Source organism: Haliotis cracherodii, unplaced genomic scaffold (assembly GCF_022045235.1).
Source record: "Haliotis cracherodii isolate W230 unplaced genomic scaffold, xgHalCrac1.p SCAF_5, whole genome shotgun sequence".
Taxonomy (NCBI): domain Eukaryota; kingdom Metazoa; phylum Mollusca; class Gastropoda; order Lepetellida; family Haliotidae; genus Haliotis; species Haliotis cracherodii.
This window is the reverse complement of record NW_027266308.1, coordinates 34,844,330-34,869,557: the sequence shown is the minus strand read 5'-3', so window position 1 is coordinate 34,869,557 and position 25,228 is coordinate 34,844,330. Positions and strand designations below refer to the sequence as shown.

The following is a 25,228-nucleotide window of genomic DNA, read 5'->3' as shown; positions in this document are numbered from 1 at the left end:
ACAGCTTATGCTTTGTATCGAGTCGGAAATGTAGAATTGCACTGCAATTCCTACAGAACACATTGGCATATATCTTTAATCCATAGCCCAAGGTATGACATAAGACTACTGATGATAACCAATGACTGGATGAGGGAATACAGCATGTACAGTAACACAGCTACATGGTAATTATTGGTGTATAGAGCCTCCTCACTTTAAGATAACTGATTTCGGCAAATAACATACTGGTTTATGCTGACATCAAAGCATCTGTTTGAAATATGGCATCATCGACAACCATATGTAAAACTAAATGGAATGTACAAATGATGCCAAAATGTCAACCTCATGTTGAGCCATCACTATAAATACGAATGTAGATCACAGCAATAGCTACAGTGACAGCTGTATGGACAGGAGACCTCTCTACAACGACAGTTGGAACAAAAGTTTACTTTGTCTCTTCTGATGACTGCTAAAGGGATTACTGCCTCAAAACATTGCAGCACCATCATGAAAACAAGGTAACTGTTTGAAGTGTTTCTATCTCTGTTTCAAATACATTCATTCACTCGCTCCATTCCAAGGGTAAGGGACACGACTAAACATGCTCAACATTGCTCAGCAGACTGAAAATTTGAAACCATATGTTTAGGATCAAGATTTCTTCCAAACTACCCTCAGAAACTGAAAGATGAAATTTAATGATAGTAGTACCATCAAATTAATATGGGATGAAATTTTCAAATGTGATTATCATGATTATGGAGTCATTAAATTTTAGATATACAATATAATATGTTTAACTATAAACATGATAAATATGACATAACATGACATTGTATGATGGTCAGACACATGCTCAGGCCCATGAAGCAGGTTTGTATTATTGGTAAACATAAACTGCATCCGTGATACATTGCGACACATATGTAAATAAGGTCATGGCCTGTGGACAAACACTTCCATCAATTAAATGCAAGTTTTAACTACTAAAGAAATGTTAAACTCTTTTATTAGCAAATAGTTTAAGCTGAATAAAAGAATTGTTCAAGTCCATCAAGGAACCTATCAGTTCTTAACACAGAACTATGAATAAGGAGGAAACACAGATCTGAATACTCAAGACACTAATCTTCAAACTGGGTACAGTGGTATTCTTAATTTTGACTCTGTCCATATGTTTTCTGCACTTGTGGTGACATCAAACCTACACACCTCAGCACTAGGCCTGCTTGTCAGGATGGTCAAGAAGTTGAGATCGTATTCCAACTTTTTGCAATTCTTCAATTAGTTCTCCATTTTTGTGCATGTCCAGTAAAATATCACATCCTCCAATAAACTCTCCATTCATATACACCTGGGGAATAGTTGGCCAGTTACTGAACTCCTTTACACCTGCAATATAAACACTATGTTTAAGTCATGTTATCATAATACAATAGGCAAGTATGATAAATAAGTAATTATGTGATTTAAGAGCCCACATTATCTCTGTCTGCCTCATTTGAAAGAAAGCACACAACCAGCAATAACAGGATCTAACTATCACAGTATCTCTTCATGTAAATTGTATGATGGGTTGCTTATTAATAACTACATGGCATGATGAATAATAATACAGAAAATGTAACAATATTTATTAACTATAGGTACTCAAGTCTAAGCTTTACCTTGTCTTAGATCTTCATCAGCAAGTACATTGTGTGCGTCGTAATCATCAACGCCGTGGAAGTTGAGGATCTGGACGACAGCATTGCTAAATCCGCACCTTGGAGCATCAGGCGTGCCCTTCATGAACACAACAACTTTATTGTTTTGCACCAACTTTTCAAGATTCTCCTTACTGCCGGCAGCTGACGAGAATCTAATTGCTGCCAGACGACAAAATGTCATAGGAACCCTTGACAAGACTGACTTTGTCAACAAACGATTCATACTTGGCTGTCTGTAAAACGCAATATGATGTAAATAAATCGAGCAGAAACGTGAGCCTAGCAACTACTTCCGGGAAGTCTGAACAACGAAAAAGAGTTTCAGTATTGATATTGTAAAGCGAGTATTTTATATCGCCATTACATATAACATTGTATTTTATGAGAAAAAAATATATGTTACCTAATTGAGATACAAACATACCACAATAGAAAACAAATAGATATTACTTATATTAATACGCGTATATATTTTACCGCGCAGGTCAGAAATGTGCACTTCCGTTAACTTGCTTCCGCTTTTGTGGCAGTCACGGTTGAGGGCTGTATCTGCTAAGTTTTGTGGCATGAATTAATTCGATCTTTAACAACTAAGATGTCTACAGTAGCTGACATGCTTGGGCAACTGAAGACGGCTGTCGATTCCAACCGCACTGACGTTATTTGCACTATCATATCAACGTGGAAGAAAAGTAAAAGTTTTGCTAACTTTTCAGTCATGAGTGTTTTTGCCGGCTTGTCAGTAATCATAATGATTACCGGTATAAGTGCCCTAGCATTGCTTCTTCGAACTATTGAAATTTTATGCTTTAAAAGTGCAAAGATCATGGTTTGAAAAAGAAAGTGAAGTGGCATAGTATTATTAGTAAAATACAAATGCTGGGCTTGTGTTCGGGTGCTTTGACAACTGTTGCCATACTGCCAGGCTACGTTGACAATACCCGAGAACCGTCTCTGATAACACCCGAGGATCTGAGTCGATAGCTTTATTAGAGGTAATTCATTTCACAGAAGTAAATGTTGGAACATGAACAACTGCAATCTTGTTGTTTTGACACCAGCTACAATAAACCGTTTAGCAATATATATAGTTTCAGTTAACATAGAATGACCATGATAATTATTTGTTTGTTGTTTAATCAGTAGAGGACGTAACGTGTATGCGAAACGGCTCTCCCGTCTCGCGTACAAGTGACCACCTGAGAGGGGGTCACTCGTATGCGTGACGGCCTGTCAGTGTTAATGCTGCGCTCAGCAATTCCAGCAATAGCTTTCTGTAAATAATCAATTCCTGACCGGAAAATCCAGTGATTAACATTATGAGCATCAATCTATGCAATTGGGACAATTACGACAAGCATGGTTTGCTGAAGACCAATTCTAAACCGGATTTTTATGGGTCCATGTCCTGCATTTGACTTCCATGTCCATGGTCCTGTAAAAACAAACTAAGCACACTGTCCATTGAGTGATTATACTGAAGAAGAGGTGTTCCACCTCCTTTATCCCCAGGTAAATGCTCCGACAAAGATATGAAGACAGCAGCAATAAAACAAAGTGGCCTCTGTAAAATCACCTTGCTTTGACTGTAAATATCAAAATATGCATGCGTGGAGCTTTATATTTGTGAACTTCTGTAAGTACACTAAACATACCTTCCGAACTACCCGATTACGAGCCCTGTGCAAGCAAATTGGGGAAAATCATTATTTTGTTCAAAATTGGGATTCAGTTTAATCATGTTAATGTTCCTATTTTCTTAATTTATAGGTCTGTCTTTTAACATGTTTAACATTCAATTTGTATATTAACACTAAATTCAATAATGTAGTAGTAAGCATTAAGGCCTCTTCCACTTTATTGGTCTTGATATCTGTGAGATATAACTACAGTCGAACTTCTTTGTCTGCGTTATCTCGAAGGTACCAATATCTCAAACCTTTTCTCCAGTCCTGACTCCCTCACTATATTCATATAAGTTTGCCCACTTTTCTAGAGTTTGAGATAAAATTACATGCCGCTATCTCGAACTTTGGACGAGGTCCTTACTTTGAAATTACTATAGAATTTTGTACCTTTACCTCGAATTTGGCTTTTGCCACATTAACAGTTTTGAAAAGCGCAAGTATATCTTGTACCTTTCCTCACACATCTAACATGTCTAACATCGCAGTAAAAGGACAGTGCAATTTAAACCAATTGTACAACCATTAATGTACTAATCTTTTAATCCAATTGTAATGGTAATCTTTATTGACAAATAAAACATTGCAAGTAGACATGAGTAAAAACATGGCACTTCCTGGTTACTTTAAAAAGTGCTAATCAAAGTTAGCTGGTTAGATTAAAGGAATCAAAGCCTATCCAAGCTGTGAATTATAAAGCTTGAGGCACGATGACAGGGAAAATAGTGATTGCTGCTATGCCTAAGGTACATGTACATTGTACATAATTTGTCACAGTTATTATTAATCATAACCAGCGAAAAATGTTTCAATTTGTTATCAGATGCATGGGATGTGTTCTTAATTTCTTGTGTATGCAAAGTATTGCTATGTATCTATAAGGGAGCACAGGTGGCCCAGTCGTCTAAGGCGCCGCGATTTACTGTGCAGAGTTGCATCCCCTGGACACGCCAGAAACCTATGATTGTGGGTTCGAATCCCGGTTCACCCCATTATGTTTCTAGGTTTGTCAGCACCATACCCGTGCTCGTGGGTTTCACCAAAATGGTAAACGTCCGAGACCTGCATCACTTCGGGCTTTCCTCCCACATTAAGCTGACACGCCGTGATATAACTGGAATACTGTTAAAAGCGGAGTTAAACCCAACTCACTCACTCACTATGTATCTATAATACTGTTACTTGACCTGTCTGGATAGTTATGCCTCGTTATCTCGAATGGCTGGATATCTCAAAGTTATAAGACGGTCCTGCTAGGTTTGGGATAACAGGGTTGGACTGTATATTAACATGACATGGGAATGTTTAAATTCCAATTTTGGATTTTTTTCTGACATTTCCTGCAGATTTGGCCTCTGAGCAAGTCTTGAAAAATCCCTGTAAGTTGTTTATGTACATGTTTGTAGGTCCATCTGATGAGGACTTGCTGCAGCACGTACTGAATGAGCCTCAGTTGGATTGTGGCACCTTACTTCACTATGCTACTAAGGTAATTCATTAGCATTCACCTATGGAAATTAAAAATCCTTGTCTAAATGCTTTCTAGCACTGCACATATAACCGGTAGCAGTTTAATTATTGAGTAAAAGAAAACTATTTGAAAGTGATGTTTTTCAATATTAATCTGCAGTGGATGCATGAATTACAACTGATTACAAGTGCTAGTATTCAAGGTGACCCGTTCAGATGATCTGCACTTAGTTAATGTTACACAGGCGAGTAAAGCTGACATAGTCCGTGCCCTGCTGTCTAATGGAGCCGACCCAGGTGTACAGAACAGTGAAGGCAAACTACCACTGGACCTTGCCAATGACCAGATAAAGTGGGTGTATAATGAGGAGCTGCTACAGTCAACAGCTCAGTCAAAGTAAGTCCTGCCCACACCACAGAATCCCAGGGAGGTACCATAGTGGCGGTCCACATATCAAGTTAACGTATGGGTGTTGCGATCGTCTTAGCGCTAAGATCATTTTGTGGAAAGACTCCCTGGTCTCTATGTCTCTATATCTGTGAGTCCTGGGGACTCTCGGTAATAAATCTTGAGGGGTTGCTGGCATTAAGGAGGAGGTGACCACTGTACCAACAGCAAATGAAGTATCAGTGATGCCTAATGATTAACACTGATGGTGATGTCCTTGTGTGAATCGAAACTTAGTGATGGAGTAAAGGAAATTTGACAAGGACTGTCCAACAATGATCAGGATGATTGCATTGTATCAGAACAGATTTTTTTGGTTTAACATGTCTAAGGCTCAAGGGGCAATGGGGTAGCCTAGTGGTTAAAGCTTTGGCTCGTCACACTGAAAACCTGGGTTTGATTCCCAACATGGGTACAATGTGTGAAGCCCATTTTCCGGTGTCCCCAGCCGTGATATGGCTGGAATATTGCTAAAAGCAGTGTAAAACCATACTCACTCACTCACTCTAAGGCACATTTTAAAATGTAAGAAGTTTCGATCATTTTGACACCATGATCTTTTGCGTCCAAGGGGACTCGCAGTAGGTATTATTTACGTCCATTCTTATTTTTTAATGGTGTATGTGAGTGATAAGTATGGTTTTATGTCCTTTTAACAATATATATTCCAGCAACCTCACACCAGGGGACACCAGAAATGGGCTTTACAAATTGTACTCAAGTCGGAATCTAACCATGCTAACACGGGTCTTCAGCGTGACGAGCAAACGGTTAAACCACTAGGCTATCCAACCACCCCTATTGGTATAGGAATTATTAGGATGCACTATTTCTGTTGCTCACTATGTTTTATTAGAATTAAAAAATAACCTTTACTCAATGTTTAATCTGTAGTATGTAGGATCATGTTCCATCTATTTGTCTCCATAGTAATTTAGTGTGAACGTTTGTTGAGAATGTTTAGTAATATTTCATATCTTTTCAAAGTTTGTATAAATACCTTAGCAGTTGGCCCTTGGGCATGAACAACTCTGGATGCAACACCAGATTTCCAGACATGCAAATGTCAGTGCTACTCTCAGATTACAGGGTGTTTAGAGCTTTATTTGTCATGTGTGACAAGAGCGGTAATTCTACCTTAAAGTGACGTAATTCTTATTGGCGACCTTACCTTGAGAGTCCAGTAATGCCTTCAAATTACCATGCATGTTTTTATCACACTCAAATCACCATACACCGTGTTATCACAAGACAAGGGATGTGACTCATATCATGCATTTTGTCTTTTCAAAATGGCAGCAGTATTAAGAATGCTAGAAAACCTTCAGACACTTTTTCTCTGTTAAATGCAAAAAAAAGTTTAAAAGTGCAAAAATGGAAAGTGTTCTACACTTATCTTTTATGTTATTTTTTGCATTAGAACATTAATCATTCGATAATGGATTGCACCTCGAACTTCGATTACGGCATCCAGTGACCTGATTCACGAGAAAGATAATCATTTGATTGGTTTATCTGGATCCTCTTATTGTCATATCACAATAAATTGTAAACTAAATTTGCTGAAAACAAAGGTTTGCAGTATTTTGTAGATATACATTGTACAAGGTGGTACGTGATGATTATGTTCCAAGCCTATGGCAAAGCATAATGACACAAGAGAGTGACTGAATTGTACGTACACCTTGAAATCTGGTGTTGCATACAGAACTGATGAACTGCTCATGGACTGAATTTGGATCACACGTCTTTTAAAAAAATGACCACGTATAAGTCTTAAACATGTTAAATATCTACAAGTCATCATCCAAGAGCCTGGTGGATTCTGCATATGTGTGCGGTGTAGGGTTGATGTCAAGTGCATGATGTTGCTGAAATATTTCTTAAACATGCTAAAACTAGTGAATAGCACTAAACTCACCCACTAAATTAACTTGAGTCATCATCAGTTATGAGCAAAGCATGATACATGTGTCATTTAGCCTGGGGAGAGTGTGTCAGCTGTTGGCTGGAGGTGTGGACGTGAACTTGAGGGACACTCCTGCCACACAGAACACACCGCTGCACTGGGGCGTCACATACAGCACCGTCGACATGGTCCAGTGTCTTGCAAGTGAGAATCATGGCGGCTATTTTGCCTACTGCTATTGATACTGTAGAATAAAGTTATTATTGATCAGTTATTAAAAAGGTTCTCAGAGTCCAAATCAAGCGATTTGTTTTTAAGTTTTTTAAAGTCATTGCTGAACATTTGTTTGACTTTTCTGGACTTTTGTTTTTGTTAAATTAAATATTCTTTCAAGTTCCCCATACACACTAGCTGCAGGCAAGTTGAGCTGAATGTCTCCCCTGGAATTTTGTTTTATTATAGCTCGTGGGGCTAACCCGAATTCTGTAAATGCGGAAGGCCGCTCCCCTCTCCATGAAGCAGTGAAGAGAGGTGACATATCAATCATCTCGGTGCTACTCAGCTATGGAGCTGACCCGTCCCTCACAGTCAAAGCAGGGTAAGCTGTAGCTTACACACTACCAAATGTCTTTCGAAAGTCTCCTTAGTAACCATTATTTAGAAACATTAATTAAGTATTCACCAGCCATTTAATTTACATGTGTGAATAGCCTGGCCTTAAAAAAGCTGAAGTTTAATCACAAAATTAAACAAGTCCAGTTTCCACCCTTGCCCAACTTGGCTGGAATTCCTGGGTTCGATTGTAGCGCCACCAGTGGTTAAAACGAGTTATGTCCCTTCTAAGCCTCTCTTATGGACCAATCAGATTCCATCACTTGCATTTGTTTCAAACAAGACGGTGGCACCCAGTGAAGAGGATCTGATCGATAATCAAGATCTATATCATGTATATTGTGATACATCACGAAGTGCATCAAATCATGTGAGCACCTTGATTAAAAACATGAAAAGGTTTGGAAAATATTTGGTGACGTGTTGGCGATGCACATGCTTTGCAAATCCTGCACTTGACCAAAATCTACGCAACAGTTTACAAACCGGATTTCGATTTCGTTGCATGATTTTGATTGGACTATGCCCGACACTACTAAATTGTGCTGAGAACAAGTAAAATCCTTTTATGGTAGTCCTCGTTGACTAGTAGTATTTGAGAGCCATAATTCTGAACCAGTTCTTCAATTTTGCTACATATTGGAACTGAATAAAACTGACAGAAAATTAAACATGGGAAGCATTTTTGTGTTGTTCAAGCTACTAACTGTTGAGGACTACATATAGTGACAAAGGTCTACTCTTAAAAATATTTGCTTTCAGTGTCAGAGTTGTCTTTCTTTGTTGTCAAGGAAAAGAATATAAATGTTCTTTGTGGTTTTGCTGTGTCAGTTCTGTGCTGTGCTTTAAAGCCAAATTTATATCTGTAATTAATCATTTAATTCTTTCCAAGCGTTGACAGTTGACCATGTGTTAGAGATGTAAGTTGCCGATAATGAGTTAAATAGCCATGTTGCACTGTTTGTTACAGCCCTGACACAGGGAAGACTGCTTTTGATTTGGCCTCAGGGCTGGAGAAAGTCGAACAGCTGATGAAGACACCGCCCAGAAAACGTACCCTATCATCTGAGGCAGCCCAGCACGAGCTCAACAACCATACAGGTAGGGACCACCATAGCTGGAAGCCGTGCACATACAGGAATATATCTAAGCTGTGTTTGAAATGTGCTCTAGGGTGTTTATAATGTCAAAAGTGGGACAATTTGTGGATGTCATGTTTCATATTGATGGGATAACGCTAAAAGCAGTATGAAAAGCTCATGCTCTGTAGGCCCGTGAAGACGCCAGGGTAGAATAGGTCTTCAGCAACGCATACTTGCAGTAAAAGGTGACTATGCTTGTCGTAAAAGGCAACTAATGGGATCGGGTGGTCAGGCTCGCTGACTTGGTTGATGCATGTCATCGATCCCAGTTGTGTGGATCGATGCTCATGATATCAATCACTGGATTGTCTGGTCCAGACTCGATTATTTACAGACCGCCGTCATATAGCTTGAATATTGCTGAGTGCGGCGTTAAACAACAAACCAACCAAAATCATGCTCTGTATCAGTGAAAGAGTTAGAAATTAATTGTTCTTTTCACAAGTCTGCAAGAATTACCTGCTCCAGTGTTGCTATTGGCCTTATGTTAAAGGTGGTAGTTCACATGGATGTGATACCACAAGTGCTTCCTGAGGTTTACTGGTGCAGAGCCAGTGGAGTTGTGTTAATTTAAAAGTATATATACGCCTTTTACGGCAAGCATGGGTTGCTGATATATATATATATATATATAGATAACTATATATAACTCAAATTGGCCCATGACGATCGGGGGTAAAATAGGTCTTCAGCAACCCATGCTTGCAGTAAAAGGTGACTATGCTTGTTGTAAGAGACGACTAATGGGATCGGGTGGTCAGGCTCACTGATTTGGTTGATGCACATCATCGTATCCGAATTGCGTGGATTGATGCTTATGATGTCAATCACATGATTGTCTGGTCCAGACTCGATTATTTACAGACCGCCATCATAGTTGACGTCATACCATGACATGGTGTTCTTAAACTGCCTTTGATTACTACATATAAGTGCTTCAGAATGGCTGTAGCTGATGTGATTCCTTCCTATGTTTTCCAGAGAAGAGTCCTCTGTCCAGATTGGACAGTTCTGTGTCAGTGGAGAGTGGTGTGGGTGCTGGAGATGCGGGTATGGTCAACGGCACGGCAGCCAATGGAGTGGAGTCCCCCGGTCCACAGCTTGCTTCCCCATCATTTAAGGTAAACAAGAGCTCCTGAAGTTGTTTACTGAACCATTATGATGACATCGCGCTATTGTTGTTGCAATTGATTCTGAGCTAAGAATTCACTGCACAATAATGGGCCATTATGCAAACTTAAACTGAAACTATCTATCGACCATAACATGGTTGAAGTCAGAGAAATCACCATAATCTCTTGTTTCCAGAATCTGCAGATTCTTATCATTTCTCCATTACAAAAAATACATCAAGTACATTATGGTAATGCAAAAATGTTTTTTTTGCTTTTGCACAAGTGCCAGTTAATTGACAAGCTAGTGTTGCAGTCTGTTGATTGTGTCAGTTCACTTTTATGTACATTCTTACTAATTCTGGCACCAGCATCATATATACTCAACAACAAAAGTTCCTGTGACACCAATATTTTAGTGTATTTTTCAAACAAGTACAGTTTGGTTTTCAATATTGTAGTACATGTATGGAATCAAGTCACAAAAACACAACTGATACAGAAAAGAATGCATTCCATGCTAAAGTTGACTTTTATGCAAGCCCCATGCATTTCACTAACCAAGAATGGGTATAAAACATGTGCGTTAACGGGATTCCATATGCATTGTTAAGCATCGTGCTGACAACAACCACTCAGAAAAACAACAAAATTACGCAATTATTCAACATTACGAAATGCCACGCCTGTCCAAAAATGAGCATCTGCGAGCCATTGGCATGCTTGAAGCAGGATCGAGTCAATGTGATGTGGCAAGACAATTTAACGTCCACAGAAACACCATTTGGTGTTTATGGCAACGTTGGCAACAGACAAATGCAGTTAGAGACCATCCTCGAAGTGGCAGGCCATGCGTAACCAATAATCGACAAGACAACTGGATTCGAACAACACACCTACGAAATTGATTCCAGCCAGCAACAGAGACTGCAGGAAGCATCCCTGGCCTTCGACGAATATCTTCACAAACCGTACGTCGTCGCCTCAGATGTGCAGGGATTGTCGCCAAAAGACCCGCCAGACATCCCATTTTGACAGGAAACCACCGTCAAGCACGTCTACAGTGGTGCAGACAGTGTCTACGCTGGACGGCCATGCAGTGGGGACAAGTTCTATTCACTGACGATTCTCGTTTTCACCTCAGCCACAGTGATGGACGGATTCGAGTGTACCGACATCAAGGTGAACGTTACGTCAATCATTGTGTCATGGAAGAAGATCGGTTCGGTGGCAGCAGGGTTATGGTATGGGTGGGATTACAGTAAGACAGAGGACCCGTTTCATAGTGAAAGACGGAAATCTCAATGGACAGCGCTATTGCGACAAGATCATCGGCCCTGTTGTTCCACCGTGTTTGCATCGTCATGGCCCAGGCAGCCCAACGCCCAGCCTCATATTGCTTGACTTGTTCAGGATTCTCTTCAACAAAACAACGTGAATGTCATCCCCTGGCTGGCTTGCTCCCCTGATCTCTCACCAATCGAGCACATGGGGGATGAGATTGATCGGTGCCTTTGAAGTCAACCACGTGTTCCACAGACACTCCAAGAACTTCGAAACATGCTCCAGCAGATATGGACAGATATCCCACAGGACTTTATGCGACGCCTGGTCCATTCCATGAGACGAAGATGTGTTGCTTGCATCGCAACCAGAGGTGGACACACACACTATTGATTTGTAAATTGACATTTTGGCATGTACATGTTTTTTTATGAAAACACATTTTCTGAAGTCAGTATGGCAAATTATACCATTTGAACACTTACAGGAGTCTTTTATCTGTTGCAAACCGAAATTGTTTCAGTTTTGGTAAAAAACATAACTTTATTCAATGTCACAGGAACTTTTGTTGTTCAGTTTATGTACAATAGTGTATGTTATGCGCTTTTTGCTTGGTTCCTGTTCATATTTGTGTTGGCGTTCCCATCCTATTTCGAACAAAACTTGGCATATGCATTGATCATCAGCTTAACAGGTACCTTTTGCTATTTTTTCAAGCTTTCTTATATTGAATTTTTTATGTTTCCATGGAAACAATTTTGACATTGTCTCAAACGAGGGTAGTGTTCGTTGCGGACTATAACTTGAAAACCGTTCAGCACATTTAATCAAAACTTGGTATATGCTTTGCTCATCAGCCTAACTGGTGCCTTTTGCTATTTTGAAATTTTGTCTAAATTGTATTTGGTTATGTTTCCACGAAAATAATTTGGACTTAGTCTCAAACAACTCTAGACGTCATTAGAGAGCCATAACTCACAAACTAATGACAAATTTTTGCATGAAGTATACATGTGCAATGCTCAACTATTGCCTTTTCATATTTGTCAATTTTCTTATCATGCTTATGTTTCCATGGAAACAATTTGGAAATTCTTAAGAGTCTTTCCACTAAGCATGAAGCTACTGATTGTTGATTATGGGTACATCTACTTGCACACTAGAATCCATTATCCAAACTGCTGTTACAAGTTCAATAGTCTTATCTGTCATAGAGTCAACATGGCAATGACTGTTATGCTGCTTCATGAGTGCTTAAATCAGAATCCTTACTAGTATATTTTGGCTATTATTGTTTTTTTCTAATTTGCAACAAATTTATAGTAACAACATGAACTAATGTTGAAAAAATGGAGCGGGGAAGACCTCTGTTTTTATGAGTAAACACACACTCTAGTTAGATATTTTTTTTCATATGTAAAGCATGTTGGGCATGATAAAAATGCAGTGACTTGTTGAAGCTATCATTGATGTTCGGCCCTCTCATGTACAACACTTGAAGCCAATTCCTGGGACTTATCCTCCCCATGAGGATATTGGTTAGAATTGTCCCCAGCAATCTATGCTGGCCCTAAAAGGCAACTTAAAGGATCAGATGGTCAGACTCGACTGATTGATGGCATGTCATCATACCTCAACAGCGTGGATCTTTGTTCACAATATCAATCACTGGATTATCTGGTCTAGTTTTTTTACAGACCGCCGTCACATGGCTGGAATATTGCAGAGTTCTGTGTTAAGCAAACAAAATACTTGCTCTTGCAGCCGAAGCCCCATGTGTATGATGACCTGATGATGTCGCCGCTCCGAGCTGTGGTGACGGAGGAGAAGCTGAACCTGCTGTGGCCACAGCCACAAAGCATTGTCCAGGGCGGCGGTCAGCCGTTTGTTATTCAAGACCATCTCCCAGTCATTGTAGCTGGAGGCCCTATCTTCAGTAAGTCAAAAAGACTTTTCTGTTACCCTTCTGAAACCTTTACTTTTTCCCAGTTCCAAACAGGAATGGCCATTTCCACATTGTGATCTGGGCCTAGATTTTCGAAACGATCTTAGCCCTAAGATTATCGTAAAGTTATCGTAAGGAAATCGTAGCTATCGTAGCCTATTTTCGAAACTATCGTAGCCCTAAGATATCTTAAGTTTGTCGTAAATCTAAGATAGCCCTATACCTGTCGTAAGTTTATTTTATCTTCATCCAAGATGGCGGCATACTTTTCCATAGATATTGTGCCAAACAACTAGTCTGCTTTACGTTCAAACATTGACATTTCATTTTGTAAAACTGAGTGATTCAAATTGACACTTCGAAAACACGAAGAACGCATCAAGGATTTCACGTCAAAAATGTTCTTAATCGCGACAGCGATACACATAACTGTGGAGTCGATAGCTTACATTATTTTTCTATCCGAGTCCATGCTGAAGAAGTGTGAAACAACATACCTTTTCGATAATTGGGGAAGGATAAAAACGGAAGGTGTCGGCAGGCTACAGTAATGACCGTGACCTTATTGATAGTTTAGGGGGAGCTAATCTTAGTTCAAACTCTAGTTGAGAGTGGTTTCCCTTTGTATTCGCCCGGGACACCTTGCTCAATGGTACAGTTTTCATAAAGCGCAGAGTTCCGCTGTTATATTATTGAGTCGCATTTGTGTCAATGCTTTAGTCTTTATTTTCGCATTTTATAAAATTATATCAATCTACATATGTAAAAACAAACCATAAAGGTTTCGCATATATTTTTACATCTAAAATCGTGTGGGACAGGTGGTTTTAATAATTGAATTTTAACTATACAGTGTAGTATTTGTTGACTTAACAAGGAAATACATGTGATCAAATATTTGTATACAATATCTAATATTTTTCTTGCAAAAGTAATTGTAATTTGTTTCGTTTTAAATTCAATACCTACGTTATCTATATCCTCTTGAAAGACAAATATTTGATAAAAAGTGATTAAAAACTGTCTGTCGAACAATTGCATTCTTTAAAAACATTGATTATCGGCATATAGATGTATTCAATTAAATATAACAATTTACTGAAATTTTGACAATAAAAGTTCAGCACAGATTTTCGTATCGACAAATTAAATATAAAATGTGTTCCCATGCTCGTTCTGGTTCTCGTCAAAATGTAGCATGGTTTGCAAATTCCAATATATGTTCGCAGAAAAAAAAGTTTATTGAATGAAATTTACTGATCAATATAAAAAACACATTTTCAACACAATAATCTTTGCATTCAATAAACCGATTTTAAAATATTTTGGTGTTTTTAATATTTAAGTCTACATCTTCCCGTTTTATGTATAAAATATATAGATATACTGGAGACCATTCAAGCAATAAAATCGTTGTCACGTTTAGGGTCAACGGACAAATACTAGTAAATGATCCTCAGCAATGCTGTCAGACAAACCAAACATCATTGAACTACGTTCTGGAATAGATTTGACACATTACAAAGTATTTCGCTCCTTAGTCAGATTTAAATGAAATCAGACAAATCAGTTTATTAGCTCTACTTAATTTAAAAGGATAGACAATGACTACATTATATGTATGTTTACGTTAACTTGTGGCGTGTTCCATGAGACAACATAACTTGACAATTCCGAAATTATCTCTCTTTGCGAACGAAAATTAGTGTCACTTTTAAATTTTGAAAAGAATCATGGATCTAGATAGATAAAAAATAATTTCATCATCTAAATACTTATAGCTTGATATAGTATTTACGTCCTTGGTTAATCCGTGAAATATATTGGATACATACATAACAAAACAAACTTAACAAGCTTAGATTTTCATAAAATCTTGCTTGTGGGTGCGCTGCTTCCTGAACAATTTTTGTTTTGAGTGTTTCCAGGTATAATGTTGGTGTTTACACTAATATAAACTTGACTTTTGACATAAACACAAACATATAAGTATACATCACTTAACATAAGACTTGAACACGCATGTTAAATGCTGAACGCATATGCTGTTCGATCAAAGGTCTCGTCATTGTCATTTAGAATAACGTCCCTTACTTTCGTCCTTGACTTTGTACGCGATGTGTTTATATCACCAAGTTCTGCGCGGTCACGAGAGGACCATTTGAAGGGAAAATAGTGAAGTATCTTTTGGCACATTATTTCCATTCTAATAGCTAAAGTGTAGTAACACTATACTTATTGATTTTAACATTTTTTGGCTTTGTAAAATGCTATTGCATGGCACACGAATGCTTTTTGTGTTCGGTTAGTCATGGCATCTTTTATCATAAGAACAACACGTCTACATGTAGGACATAAGTAGGATTGTACAGAATTTCACTCAAATATGTGCGTGTTAAACAATGTGACCTGACAATGTGATCATGAATTCCGTGTCACTTATCTATGTTGTTGTTATTGTCAGCAGCAGGGAAATCCCTGTGACGTCATTGGGAAAACACCCCGCTTTTCTATCTCCAACACAAATGAGTTCTCTGTCAGAGTTACGACAGGTATCGTAACTCTGAACGATTTGCGACAGGTTTACGATAGTTTCGAAAATCTATCTTATCTTAGCCTTAAGATATCTTATCTTTGAACGTAAGTTGTTAAGATTTATCTTAGCTAAGATCGTTTCGAAAATCTAGGCCCTGAGTGCTAAGAGAATCTCTACTCCCATACTTTAGAATAGACTTACAACATTTGTGGCACAAAGATCACTTTGGCCCTTAGGTTAATAAGAAATGTTCCTGAAGTGAACAAAAAAAGGGAAACGACTTCCATGTTTGTTATTTGACTTAAAAACTTTAAATGACATCATGAAAATCCTTTATTCCCCGAAAAGGTCTCAATTGTCCAAACACTGAATGTCCTTTTCATTTCTATTGTCATTCTGTGTAAGAATACAGGTCCCCAGCAAGCTATGCTTGTCATTAGAGACAAAAAAATGAATGGGGTGGTGAGGCTTGGTAACTTGGTTGAATGCTTGTCATCTATCCCAATTGCCTGGACCAATTGATGACCATGATGACGTCGATAACTGGATTGTCTGATCCAGAGTCAAATATTTACAGTCGTCAAAAGTGGTATATTGCTGAGTGCAGCGTTAAACAACAAACAAACAATCAGTTCTGACTATGGAACATTGCTTTTCATGTAATTCACTCACTGATGTGAGTTAATATCTTCAATATCCCAGTGTACTAAGGATCATAGTGTAGAACATGTCACAAAGTGTAGGCATGATCCAGTCATTCATAAAAGGTATTCCATACCAAACATTTACTGTGACAGGTCACACAAGAATCATGGGAGTGTGGGAATCTCAGAAAGGCCACTTTGAGGCAGTTGGTGTGAAGTTAGGTTTGGAGATGTTGTCACCCCTGAATGTGTGTGACACGCCCCATGTGCTGTGTCATGTCAACCACAGGCTCTGCCAGAACAAGGGCTCGTACAAGATCACCATCTCCCCCAAACAGGTAGGCCGGAGGTGTGGTGTGAGAGGTGTGAGGATGTCAGTCAGTGGGGTGGTTGTTAACTTACTGGGCAATTGATGTTCATTATTATTGTAGTTGGGATGTCGGGAAAACTGGGATGAATGTTTCAAGTAGTTCTGAAGTAAAGATGTCAATCAAATTAGTAAAGAATATTGCCTGGTACCTATAAACTTTTTATTAATTAATAGTCTTTTCAGCAATTACTCCTTCACAAACTCATAAGAATACCCATGGGGAACTACTGCCATACAATATCAGCCATTTATTAGACATTCAAGGATGTCCTTTTGCTCATTTTTCAAATTTTGAATCAATATTTTTTAAAGCATAGTCTGGAATGGAAGTCGCCATTTTGAAACAAGGGCTGTAAGACTCAAAGAAAACTGATTGGCCACGGTCAACTTCCTGTTAGTTATTTAATCGGACAAAGTTCACAAGAGGTCGTTCTGATGTGACCTGTAATGGGATGTCCTCAGATCTAAGATCTGAATTTAATGAGATTGAACCAAAGATTGTAACATGTGTTTGTTGTGAATAATACAGTGTTTAATTGCCATTATTGTTGTTACCAGTTGAAGATCACGTGTGGGAGCCTGGAGAGCCTGAACTACGCACTGTGTACAGTACTCCAGCTGCTGGAGCTCTACAGGACCGCAGAGGGAATCTCCGTCCCAACGTTGCTGGTACTGACACCACATCTGTCACATCCTATGCTGGCGACTTAGTAGATCAGACTTGGTGACTTGGTTGATGGGTGTCATCGTACCCCAACAGTTTGGATTGTTGCTCACAACATTAATCACTAGATTGTCGAGACCAGATTTGATTATTTACAAACAGACATCATATAGCTGGAATTATGTTGAGTGAGGCATTAAACATTCAAACAAAGTAAAACTTCTGTTGGCCAATTCATTTTGTTGTGATTTTCTTTCATCTACATGACTATTCCTCATGCCATGTCAGCAGTTTTATCTAGAGAATAGGAATAGTTTATCTTTTATATTTATAGTATTACTTTATCTTGATGATCGCATTGTTTTGATGAATCTAAATGCAAACACATGTACCTGCAGATCGATGATTGGCCAACGCTGCATTATCGAGGTGTATTGTTGGATGTGTCACAAGGACGAGTACCTAATATGGTAAGTACACTCAGGAGTTTGGATGATAAGATGTTTTTAGCATTATTACCACGCCGTGGTAATTCGGGGTTTGAATTGGACCACAGCAGTCTATGCTAGCCGTAAGAGGCAATTAATCATTTGGGTGGTCATGTCAGTGCATTGATTGATGGCACGTCATTGTACGTTGACGGCATGGATGTTTGCTCACATTATCAATCACTGGATCACTTGATTACTTACAGGCCGCTGCCACATAGCTGGAATATTGCCAAGTGAGGCATTAAACAACAAATAAACAACCTGTATAACCATCGTTATTTCTTTGATCTTTGATGGCTTTCTTGATCATTTTTACAGGAAACTCTCCAAGAACTACTGAACACATTGTTTCTACTGAAGATAAATCAAGTAAGTTTTTCCTCACGATGCATTCTGGGTTATTTTATCCTTGATCAGAAAAGAAGCTGGAAATGAAATTGTCCATGATCTGAACATTGTCCTGTTCATCACTTGCTTGTTTTGATGTCAGCTATTACATTTTCAGATTTATCTGTATTCACGATTTAGAAGCAAAAACCCAACAGAGTGGCAGTTGTGTTACTCCAGAAGGTAGGGCATTCTGGTGCAGCCTATCATCATTTAACTCTCACAAACCTTTCCCCCGTGAAGATCTGGGGTAGAAAAGCTCTTCAGCAACCCGGGGCGGTCGGGTAGCCTATGGGTCAAAGCGTTCGCTCGTCACGCCGAAGACCCGGGTTCGATTCCCAACATGGGTACAATGTGTGAAGCCCATTTCTGGTGTCCCCTGTCGTGATATTGCTGGAATATTGCTAAAAGCGGCGTAAAACCATTCTCACTCACTCTTCAGCAGCCCATGCTTGCACTGAAAGGCGACTTTGCTTGTCGTAAGAGGCGACTAACGGGATTGGGAGGTCAGGCTCGCTGACTTGGTTGATACATGTCATCGTATCCCAGTTGCATGGATCGATGCTCATGATGTCAGTCACTGGATTGCCAGGTCCAGACTCAATTATTTACAGACTGACATCATATAGTATAAGATCACCTTAGCACTAAGATCACTTTGTAGTGACCATGGTGATGCTGGGATGTGTTCAGGTGAATTGTAATTAGAAGCTGGAAACTTTGTTCAAGCGTGTTTTCACAGACAGATCGAATGCTTGGTGTGAGATAGGATCAGTATATAAATATACAATTTATGCCCTCAAAAACAACTAAGAGGGATATTAAATATATTAATTATTAAGTATCGCAAATTTGGGGGTGCAATACCCACTATCTATAATAGACGGAAGTTGTAAGCAGTCATACATGCAAGCTGTTGCACCCGAAGCTAAATGTGCAATAGTTTATTACTTAACAGACAGTAGGGTAAGCCAGGTATGGAAAGCCATATTGGAAGGCCCTGGTTGGAGCATTGTTAAAGTGACATAAAGTGCAAACTAGTATAGTACACGATATCGGTTATGATATACAAAGTAAGAGTATAAAGGTCTTTTGGGTGGCAAGTTAATAAGATTAAGCTTAAGTGTACCCTTAGCTGCTAGCCAATAACAAAGTAGGGGGCACGGGTGGCCCAGTTGTCTAAGGCGCCGCGATTTGCTGTGCGGAGTTGCGTCCCTTGGGCACGCCAGAAACCTGTGATTGTGGGTTCGAATCCCGATTATGTTTCTAGGTTTGTCAGCACCATACCCGTGCTCGTGGGTTTCACCGAAGTGGTAAACGTCTGAGACCTGCATCACTTCGGGCTTTCCTCCCAAATTAAGCTGACACGCCGCAATGTAACTGGAATATTGTTAAAAGCAGTGTTAAACCCAACTCACTCACTCACTCACTCACTCACTCACTCACTCACTCACTCACTCACTCACTCACTCACTCACTCACTCACTCACTCACTCACTCACTCACTCACTCACTCACTCACTCAATCACTCACTCAATCAATCAATCAATCAATCAATCAATCAATAACAAAGTATGTAATGGAGGAGAAAGGGGATGGTGGTGGGTATGATTTAGCTGAGAACTTGCCAGGAAAGATGACTGTGACTAATGGGCTGAGGAATAGTGCACTTCAGAAAAAAGGAAATATATTACTATGCATGGGCAATTTAGTGAGTAAACTGCTTTACACGAGGTCTTTCGCTTGTTGCTTTCGCCACATAAACAAAATTTGTTTGCAACAAACAAATAATTTTTTGATGTAAAATTTACAATTATTGTTTGTGCAGTGATCTGGTGCATCTGGACTTGCTGTGTTCAGCCCGTGGCTTGCAGCTGGTGCCGGTCCTTGAGGTCGGTCCCAAGGTCCAGTTTGAAGATCTTCCTCTCCTCTACACTGCATTCCAGGACTTTGTGACATGCTGCTCACACTCAGAGTAAGAATAGTCTAACAGACATGACAGAGCCAATGTATTTCTTTATGACATAATCTCTGACTACTCTCCTGACAGCTAAGCATCATTGCGTAGAATGGTCACTACCTAAAGGGGACACAATTACAGCCAAACTGATCCCACTCAGACATTCAGTGTCATCTTATCTGGGGATGCTATGTGGCACATGGTCTGGTGCTTTATGGCACATGGTCTGGTGCTTTATGGCAGATGGTCTGGTGCTATGTGGCACATGGTCTGGTGCTTTATGGCACATGGTCTGGTGCTTTATGGCAGATGGTCTGGTGCTATGTGGCACATGGTCTGGTGCTTTATGGCACATGGTCTGGTGCTATGTGGCACATGGTCTGGTGCTATGTGGCACATGGTCTGGTGCTTTATGGCACATGGTCTGGTGCTATGTGGCACATGGTCTGGTGCTTTATGGCACATGGTCTGGTGCTATGTGGCACATGGTCTGGTGCTATGTGGCACATGGTCTGGTGCTTTATGGTACATGGTCTGGTGCTACATGGCACATGGTCTGGTGCTACATGGCACATGGTCTGGTGCTTTATGGCACCTGGTCTGGTGCTATGTGGCACATGGTCTGGTGCTTTATGGCACATGGTCTGGTGCTTCATGGCACATGGTCTGGTGCTATGTGGCACATGGTCTGGTGCTATATGGCACATGGTCTGGTGCTTTATCGCACATGGTCTGGTGCTATGTGGCACATGGTCTGGTGCTATGTGGCACATGGTCTGGTGCTTTGTGGTACATGGTCTGGTGCTACATGGCACATGGTCTGGTGCTTTATGGCACATGGTCTGGTGCTTTATGGCACCTGGTCTGGTGCTTTATGGCACCTGGTCTGGTGCTATGTGGCACCTGTTTTGGTGTTTTGTTGCACTTGCTTTCCTACATATGGCAGTGGAGGCCAAGTTGTCCCAGCTGTCTTAGTGTGGCTCAAGTCACTGTGCGGAGTTGCATCACTTTGGCATGCAAGTAATCTTTGATCGTGGGTTCTACCCCCAGATTCACCATGATTATGTTTCTTGGTTTGTCAGCACCATACAAACATTTTAGGACCTTCATCCCTTCAGGCTTTCCTTCCCAAATATCAAGCTGATATCGCCATGATGTAACTGAAATACTGTTAAACAACTTGACTAGTACTTGGTTATATTCCGTATGGTACCTGGTTTTGTACTACGCTGTACTTCGTTTAGTACTATATTGGAGCTAGTTTAGTACTCAACAACTGAACATATGTAATCTGTTGTACATTTTATTGCACATTGTCCCCTGTCAGTGTGTTCAAGATTCTTTTTCAGTGTTATTCTGTGAACTGAGGGGAATGATGTGTAAGTCACTCCTTCCCCAGAACAAAACAGATAGAGCAACTTGAGGCATTCATGGCATCAGATTTTAGCTATCTTGGTGTGCGATTTGTCTCAAACAATATTTAATCTGAAATGTAACAAATTTTACAACTAACACTACCCGACCTATACCATGTCCTATACCATCCATGTCTAGGATGTGGTGCTGTCTGTGTACAGGTTTGTCAGTGCTGGCCCTCGACTCAGCAGCTTCCTTCTGGATGTGACAGATGATTACCTGAACGTGAATGACGCAAGTCGGTACCTGCCCCTAAGTCGGGACCAGACCCTGCAGCTGTGTGGCTATCCCCTCCATGGCCTCAGCACATCCCTGTTGCAGCAGCTGCCACCACATATTGTCTTTAACGAGTTTGGTGTCAAGGTGAGCTCCCCTTCCTTCTTCATAGGTGACCCGTGAAAATCCAGGGTAGAATAGGTAAACATGACTTGAAATGACCTTAAATTATCATGATTAAACCCTAACTACACATTATTTTTTTTTACTATTTAGATATATATGTGAATTACAAACATGCTTGTGAATGTCCATGAATGTATGCAATAAATGTTGCATAACAACAAGTAATTTAAACTTCATGGCTGACTTTGCTTACCTCATTTCAATGATAATTTCTTGAATTAACCATGTTAATGGTGTTCTACCAAATAAATGTGACTGCGATCGGGGATGTGTTACTTTCCTTTGTAATGTCTATATTAAATCACAGCACTTAATGTTTGCATCTTGTTTGTGTTATTTATTTGCCTTGAATTTAACTAAAAATGCCTTGAAAAAGCCTTGAAGTTGGCGAGGACAAATCGGCACCAACCCTGTAACTGCTCAGACAGATTCCGTGCTGGGTCACTGATTAACATGATTCATGGAAGTTTCTATTCAGTATTTGTGTGACAAGTGTTGCTTCCTCTTCAGGCAGACCATGACTTCCACAACTTCTGTGGCCCATTGGCTGATCTAGGGTAAGAAGTTCTCATATAAGCAAATTAACAATAATCTGAATTTGTCAATTTATGCGTCTTGAATGTTGTATTAATATAACTAAAGAGCTGAAGTAATGTGCGTTCGTGTGTCTCCCAGGATCAGCTTCATGACCTGCCCTGGCACTGCAGCGTGGAACAGGTGAGTTGGATGAGTGTGTTGTGTCCCATCACGTGACATGTCGTTACTCATCTTCCCGAGGCAAGTGAGTTAACTGACTGTAAAAATCCAGTTTCCACCCTTGATGAACTAGGTTTGCATAGTCCAATCAAAATCGCGCAATGAAATCGAAATCCATTTTGTAAACTGCCATGCAGATTTTCTAAATCTTTTCATCTTTTTTTATCAAGATGCTCACGGAATTTGATGCACTTCTTTTATCACAATATAGATCTTGATATCGATCAGATCGTCTTGACCGGGCACCGCCATTTTGTTTAAAGCAAATGCAAGTGATAAGAGAGGTGGAATCTGATTGGTCCATAGGAGCGGCATAGAAGGCACATAACTCATAATAGCCACAGGAGGTGCTTCAATTGAACCCAGGATTTCCTGCCTAGTTTGGCAAGGGTGGAAACTGGACTTTAAGGGTCAGTTAACTCTCTTGCCTTGGGAAGTCAAAGAGAATCTCACTTAGGTGTCTATTGATATCAAATATATCATAATGAGTCGAAGATGGCCATAGAGTTTTAAACTTTTATAGCTGAGTACTGATAAGTTTGATATCAAGAGACTCAAGGATAAGATTCTATTTCTCATCTAAAATCATTCTTCCCCAAATATGTGTAATATTTTTTATGACCATCCTGGATTCTCCCATCAACAATTAATCCAACCATTCAGCAGATTAATTGTACCTGTACTGATCGGTGTCAACTTACATGTTACTGGATGTCAGTAGTTGGTACCATGTAATGACTGTGTGTCTCTATGTGCAGCCTGGCAGGATGTCCTGAGGCAGCTCTATGTAACATCTACAACGCCATGAAGTGTGCAACGTCACAGGGAGCTATGGGGATGGTTGTGTGCAACTGGACGGGGAAGGGACATCTCACCCACCTCCCCTTCTCCTGGGCAGGGCTACTGATGGCTGCCGGTTTGAGCTGGGGCACAGATGTACACTGGGTAAGGTTCCAGATTTGAAAGATTCAATTCCTAAAAAGTGTAATTATAGCTTCAAGTCCAATTTAAGAATATAATAGCCTTATTCTCCTGTCAGGGAAGACTCCACAGGAATATACTGTTTTGAGTGTGGTACATGAGTCTGGATAACTCAGTTACCTCCCTTAGCTCCTCCTTTCCAGAAGAGCCATGTGCAGAAGGTAATTTTAAAGCAATAGATTCAGGTTTTTATCTATAATCTTTCATATTCTTTTAACTGATGTCTCTTTTTTCTTGAATAGGATTTCATCCTTGGCAACTTAGCGGACTTGTTGAACCAGCATGTGTATAAAGACAAAGCTATGGTTTTGGGCCACGCCCTTGTAGAGTTAGGGAGGGCAGAGACTTACCTCATGCGTTGTGCACGCAATCAGCCAGGTGAGTACTACAGTCCATGTGTATAAAGACAGAGCTTTGGTCTAGTAGAGCTGGGGAGGGCACAGACAGTCAGACAGACACACAGACAGACAGATTTATTTCATGTGGCCATGAGGCCGATAGTACAATGACATCCGGATGGATTACCAACAGTAAACAATAAAAATTGGACAATCTTGCCCAAGCTGACAGAAAATGGACATCAATCATACAGGCACAGAAGAAAGACCAGCAGAGGGAAGAGAGGTGGTAGGGGTAAACAGACAGTATTCAACCATTTCATTGGATCTCAGGATGATAGCCCCACCAATCACCATCAGGTATTAACAAAACCCCTGTTTATGTTCACCCAATGACCCTAGCAAATGCTCTGAAATTATGTCTGTTGAATGCTCGATCATTAAGAAACAAATGGGAAGATTGGGCTGACTTATTAGTAACAATACTGACATTTATTGTAACCGAAACTTGGCTGCCGGAAGTTGGGGATGGGGCTTCCATTGCAGCTCTGACACCAACAGGTTACAATTCATCAACTCAAGGGCGCTCGGGTAGCCTAGTGGTTAAAGTGTTCGCTCGTCACGCTGAAGACCCAGGTTCGAATCCCGACATGGGTACAATGTGTGAAGCCCATTTCTGGTGTCCCCCGCCGTGATATTGCTGGAATATTGCTAAAAGTGGCGTAAAACCAAACTCACTCGCACTCATCAACTCAAGGTGGGGGACTTGCCATCATTTTCATGAACTATTTAAATGTCAAACCCTGTTTCTGATTCCGGATGCTAAATCACATCAATACATTTATTTTTTCCTTATCAACGGTGAGACCACTACTCAAATCATTGCCTTATACCGTCCTCCACCAACCAAGAAGAATCAGTTACCAAACTCTATGTTTTATGAGTCTAGGGTTGGGACGAGTTAAAATTTACTACCCG

At 40.0% G+C, this 25,228-nt stretch overlaps 2 protein-coding genes across 2 annotated transcripts in view; one reads left to right on the top strand and one right to left on the bottom strand.

Annotated features, from left to right (window-relative positions):
* Window positions 1–1,022: 1,022 nt before the first annotated feature.
* LOC139443295 (glutaredoxin-related protein 5, mitochondrial-like) lies at window positions 1,023–1,978 on the bottom strand. The gene is made up of 2 exons (XM_071224269.1): window positions 1,656–1,978; window positions 1,023–1,380 (listed from the first exon to the last, which is right to left on the bottom strand). Exons 1-2 carry the CDS (start codon window positions 1,918–1,920, stop codon window positions 1,208–1,210), a joined length of 438 nt encoding a protein of 145 aa, XP_071080370.1. The 5' UTR covers window positions 1,921–1,978; the 3' UTR covers window positions 1,023–1,207.
* A 248-nt stretch (window positions 1,979–2,226) lies between these two features.
* Window positions 2,227–25,228, top strand: part of LOC139441928 (uncharacterized) — a 33,470-nt gene continuing 10,468 nt past the window's right edge. The window contains exons 1-19 of the mRNA XM_071222674.1: window positions 2,227–2,389; window positions 4,789–4,871; window positions 5,098–5,249; window positions 7,283–7,413; window positions 7,672–7,807; window positions 8,792–8,922; window positions 9,945–10,084; window positions 13,124–13,295; window positions 16,638–16,822; window positions 17,413–17,523; window positions 17,917–17,988; window positions 18,328–18,378; window positions 18,515–18,579; window positions 20,226–20,372; window positions 21,935–22,136; window positions 22,686–22,732; window positions 22,851–22,892; window positions 23,690–23,876; window positions 24,155–24,290. Of these exons, the coding sequence (XP_071078775.1) occupies window positions 2,293–2,389; window positions 4,789–4,871; window positions 5,098–5,249; window positions 7,283–7,413; window positions 7,672–7,807; window positions 8,792–8,922; window positions 9,945–10,084; window positions 13,124–13,295; window positions 16,638–16,822; window positions 17,413–17,523; window positions 17,917–17,988; window positions 18,328–18,378; window positions 18,515–18,579; window positions 20,226–20,372; window positions 21,935–22,136; window positions 22,686–22,732; window positions 22,851–22,892; window positions 23,690–23,876; window positions 24,155–24,290 (2,287 nt within the window). The 5' untranslated portion in view covers window positions 2,227–2,292. The remainder of the gene's footprint in view (window positions 2,390–4,788; window positions 4,872–5,097; window positions 5,250–7,282; window positions 7,414–7,671; window positions 7,808–8,791; window positions 8,923–9,944; window positions 10,085–13,123; window positions 13,296–16,637; window positions 16,823–17,412; window positions 17,524–17,916; window positions 17,989–18,327; window positions 18,379–18,514; window positions 18,580–20,225; window positions 20,373–21,934; window positions 22,137–22,685; window positions 22,733–22,850; window positions 22,893–23,689; window positions 23,877–24,154; window positions 24,291–25,228) is intronic.

Bases quoted from the DNA above. Each gene is read 5' to 3' on its own strand.
- LOC139443295 (XM_071224269.1), bottom strand. From the start codon at position 1,920: ATGAATCGTTTGTTGACAAAGTCAGTCTTGTCAAGGGTTCCTATGACA. The intron at 1,381-1,655 runs GTAAAGCTTAGA...TTTATATTGCAG, and splicing joins TGATGAAGATCTAAGACAAG to GTGTAAAGGAGTTCAGTAAC.